This window comes from Rhinopithecus bieti, unplaced genomic scaffold (genome assembly GCF_001698545.2).
Source record: "Rhinopithecus bieti isolate Rb0 unplaced genomic scaffold, ASM169854v2 scaffold_19939, whole genome shotgun sequence".
NCBI classification, from domain to species: domain Eukaryota; kingdom Metazoa; phylum Chordata; class Mammalia; order Primates; family Cercopithecidae; genus Rhinopithecus; species Rhinopithecus bieti.
This window is the reverse complement of record NW_016810019.1, coordinates 923,704-927,562: the sequence shown is the minus strand read 5'-3', so window position 1 is coordinate 927,562 and position 3,859 is coordinate 923,704. Positions and strand designations below refer to the sequence as shown.

Here is a 3,859-nt window from a genome sequence, read left to right as displayed (position 1 = left end):
TTTCCCCCAGAGTAAGTATTTTCAATGTGGACTTTTCTGAAGCACCGTGTTCCAGTTACCTTTTTCCCCCAGAGTAAGTATTTTCAATCTCAACTATTCTTTAAAAGTTCTAAATGTAATCACAGGATTTTATCTACTTGAGATAATTAAGTCTCATATGAACTAAAACAGGCAATACTATGGTCTTGTGAAAAGAACACTAGATCTGGAGTTAGTGAAAATTTTCAATCCTGACTTACTTATGACTGGGAAGATCTAACCTCCAGGTTCTACCACTCTCTAAAATTTAAAATGAAAATTCCAGGATCTTGTCCAGATCCACTAGTGTGTGTATATATAAAACACTCTATAAAATATCCAAATAGTGGTAACAACTAGAAAATATAAAATGCAATCTGTTGAAACATTTAGACTAAATTCATTGTCATATTCATTAAAATTATTTAAAGTAAAATAAAGTTATCATCATAACTTTAACAAGTCTAAACTTGTCACATTTGTACTTATCCAATACTGACAACAATTTCAAAATAAGAGGGACTACCCCTGGGTTTTCAACAGTTGTATGACTGCGAAGCAAAAGGCCTTCCAAAAAATTTCAGATACACTACACATATCCTGTAGTTATTCCTCTGCAATCCAATCAACCTTATCTGCATGTCCAGTATTATTCAACATTAATCTCTTCAAATCATTTAAGGAACAATACTGCTTCCAAAAGCAGTAATTTCAATTTAGAACATCTTAAAACAGAATACAGGCTGGACACAGTGGCTCAGGCTTGTAATTCCGGTACTTTGGGAAGCCAAGGTGGGAGGATCACTTGAGCCCAGACATTCAACACCAGCCTGGGCAACACAGTAAGACCCCATCTCCATCCGAAAAAATTACAACTTAGCCCAGCATAGCGACAGGAGCTTGTGGTCCCCGCTACTTGGGCGACTGAGGCAGGGGATGCCTTGAGCCTAGGAGGTCAAGACTGCACTGAGCCATGATCGCACCACTGCACTCCAACAAGGCAACAGAGTTGAAACCCAATCAAAAAAAAAAAAAAAAAAAAGAAAGAAAACCACCAGAACAACCACAAAAAACAGAATACCTTTGGAGCAAAAGAAAGCAAAATACTTCCATTTCAAAGATAAGGAAAATTCTCGTCACTCTGGAAAATAATTATAATCACTCTTTTGAAATTCTGTAATACATGAATATATGAATAACAGCTTTTAATGTTAAAAGCGTCTTATAACACTTAGATGAAATCAATGCAGCACAATGACAGGTTAAATAAAAATTCACTCTTCTTATTCTGTGACTTTAAAGTATTATCCACTATCTATGATACTTCTTTGCTACTGCTACTGGGACAGAGTTGCCCACTACAACCGGTGTGGTTCTCTCAGACAACACACAGAAAATCAACAGTAACAACAGCACACACACACACACACACACACACACAGTCTATAGTAACAAGACAAGAGGAAGAGACAGTAGAAAGGGAAAAAGACTTTCTGACAAGGGGTAAGGGAGAGACAAAGGGAAGACAGAAGAGAGGGAAAGAAAATAAAAAGGATAACAAACAAAATTTCTGGAAGAACAAAATCTGTTCTGGAAGAAATAATGATTTATGTTTATAAAAGTTATGTTCCCAGAAAGTGAATCTTAGTATTACACAACAGAAAGTAATAAAGAGGCCAAGAATAAAAACAATTGAGACAGCAGTGTCAGGAATGTAGCAGTGTCAGAAATATTTCAAACTCCAACTAATTTCACATAAACATATATTTTTCTCTGACCTAAATCATGAATCTTATGTAAAAGACTAATCAAGACACCTCACAGTACTAAATAAACAGTAATCACGAATCGTAGACATCACGGAAATTCAGAGCTGTAAATTTCCCTACCAATCTTCCAGCTCAACTTACACATCACTCAGAGGAAGAAACTGAGGCCCAGTCTTGTAAAATATCTACAATTACAAACGACTGCAGAACTCAGGAAATCTAGGATTCTTTGTTCATCTATACTGGCTCTGATTTTATGAGCAAATTACTGTCAACCATAAGTTTAAAATTATAAAATTCTGTCACATCTAACAATAGCTTTCTGGCAGCCAGATCAGAAGTAAACACTTCATAACACAGCACCGTTCACACAAATTAAAACATAAAAGTAGAAATATTTCACAAGGAAATTAACAAAATGTCCTAACTTAAGATAAAACAAAGATTTGATATTGTGAATGAAATGTTTAGACGTTTAGATTAAGGAAGATAACACTCAGAAGTACTTCTTTGGATGTATGCAAGAATTAAAAAATGTTCAAGGCCTATTTTTGTGAGTGATTCTTTGCAGCCAAATCATTTGGTAGATTTCTATTGCCATTCGCCTTTCTGGTTCAATAGTAACTTACTTATCAAGCTTCTTCTTAAATTTTAGTCCCATATAAGAATTTAACCACAAGGTTGTTTATCCCCTCTACATACATGTCACTAGGATCTGAGCAGACCCCTTTGTAGCCAATCAAAGTGAGGCTGCCCTGAATGTAAAAAGCTCCTGCTTTAGATTTGGGGCCTAAAACCCTGGATTTGTTTCCAGACAGACTGATACGTTAGATTGATTTTTTTTTCTTCCACACAAGTAAACCTGATACACGCTATTAAATTGGGCCACATTTCAATAGTTCCCATAGCAATTCATAATTTTATATATAACTGATTTGCTTCAAGCTTTGTTTTAACCTAGGAGAGGTAGGTGAGGGAGGAAGGGGCAACCACAAACCTAAGGTTGTTGTTTTAACTGCAGGTGTAAAACATGAGCCAATTTTCTTCAAAATACTAAGCTGCATTTTGTTCCATCTTCGTTTCCGACAAGGCTTCATATAACATCAACACCTAAGGACCTGTATAGAGTACTTCCAATCGCGAGAGGTAGGTTTCTGCTCCCCTAAGAAAAAATGGTGCTCCTGGGGTTCCCTTCTCTTACCCTCCCGGTTGCTTTCACTAAGATTTACTGATGGCAAACTTGGGCCCCTTGTCCTTTAGTCCCCCTAGACAATCTCTGGCCTAATTTTGATTACTCCTCCCCCTGTGTATCCCAGCTCTCTCTTAATTAGAAATCATACCTCAGAATCGTGCCTCTCTTCCCTCCTTGTAAGAGGAGAACGCCTGACCCACCACCTGGAGAACAATGTAACCCAACTCCGAGTCCATGGATTCCTCTACCCAAGCCCCAAGATTTATCTCCCAGGGAAATCAGAAAGCCAGTTCTGTCCTGTCATCCCGGATTCCCTCAAGGTGTCCTGCTCCTGGCCTAGGATTACCAGTTCCTTCCTACCCTGGAGCATTCTACTCACCCTCCTCTTCCAAGAATCTCGCCCCTCACCCTCGGATCCTTCACCGTGACCCCCGCGCCCACCCGGAGCAGCACAACAAGCGGCTAGTGGCGTCCGAGGGCAGAGCCCGCGAGGGCGGGGGTCGGAGGAGGTCCGGGGCGGGTCGAGAGCCGCGCAGCGCTGGCCGGCCACGTCGGGTCAGTGCCCCACTCCCACCGCAGGACACACGCCCAGTACCTTTGTAGTGCACCCGCAGGTTGTTCTGAGAGAGGCCGATGTAGCTGAACTTGTCCTTCGGGCTCCAGGACCGAGGCAGCGGCGTTTCCTGCTCGTCCACGGCCGGGTAGAGGCGCTTCAGCCGCCGCTGCAGCTCCTTCTCCTGCTCGTTCAGGGCCGAGTCCCCGTGCGGGAAGGGGGCCGCGGCGCTGCTGCCCGCCACCAGAGCTGGGGCCGGGGCGCCTCCGACCGGGCCGGGGACCGCGGCAAGGCCCGGGGGCGCTGGGGGCCCGCTGGCGGGGGCGG

The 3,859-nt window shown here is 42.2% G+C and overlaps 1 protein-coding gene across 1 annotated transcript in view; it reads right to left on the bottom strand.

Moving 5' to 3' along the window:
- RANBP9 (RAN binding protein 9) overlaps positions 1-3,854 on the bottom strand; it is a gene marked incomplete at its 5' end in the record, with an annotated part of 96,270 nt that extends 92,416 nt beyond the window's left edge. The window contains one exon of the mRNA XM_017891114.1: positions 3,575-3,854. Within this exon, the coding sequence (XP_017746603.1) occupies positions 3,575-3,854 (280 nt within the window). The remainder of the gene's footprint in view (positions 1-3,574) is intronic.
- Positions 3,855-3,859: the final 5 nt, after the last annotated feature.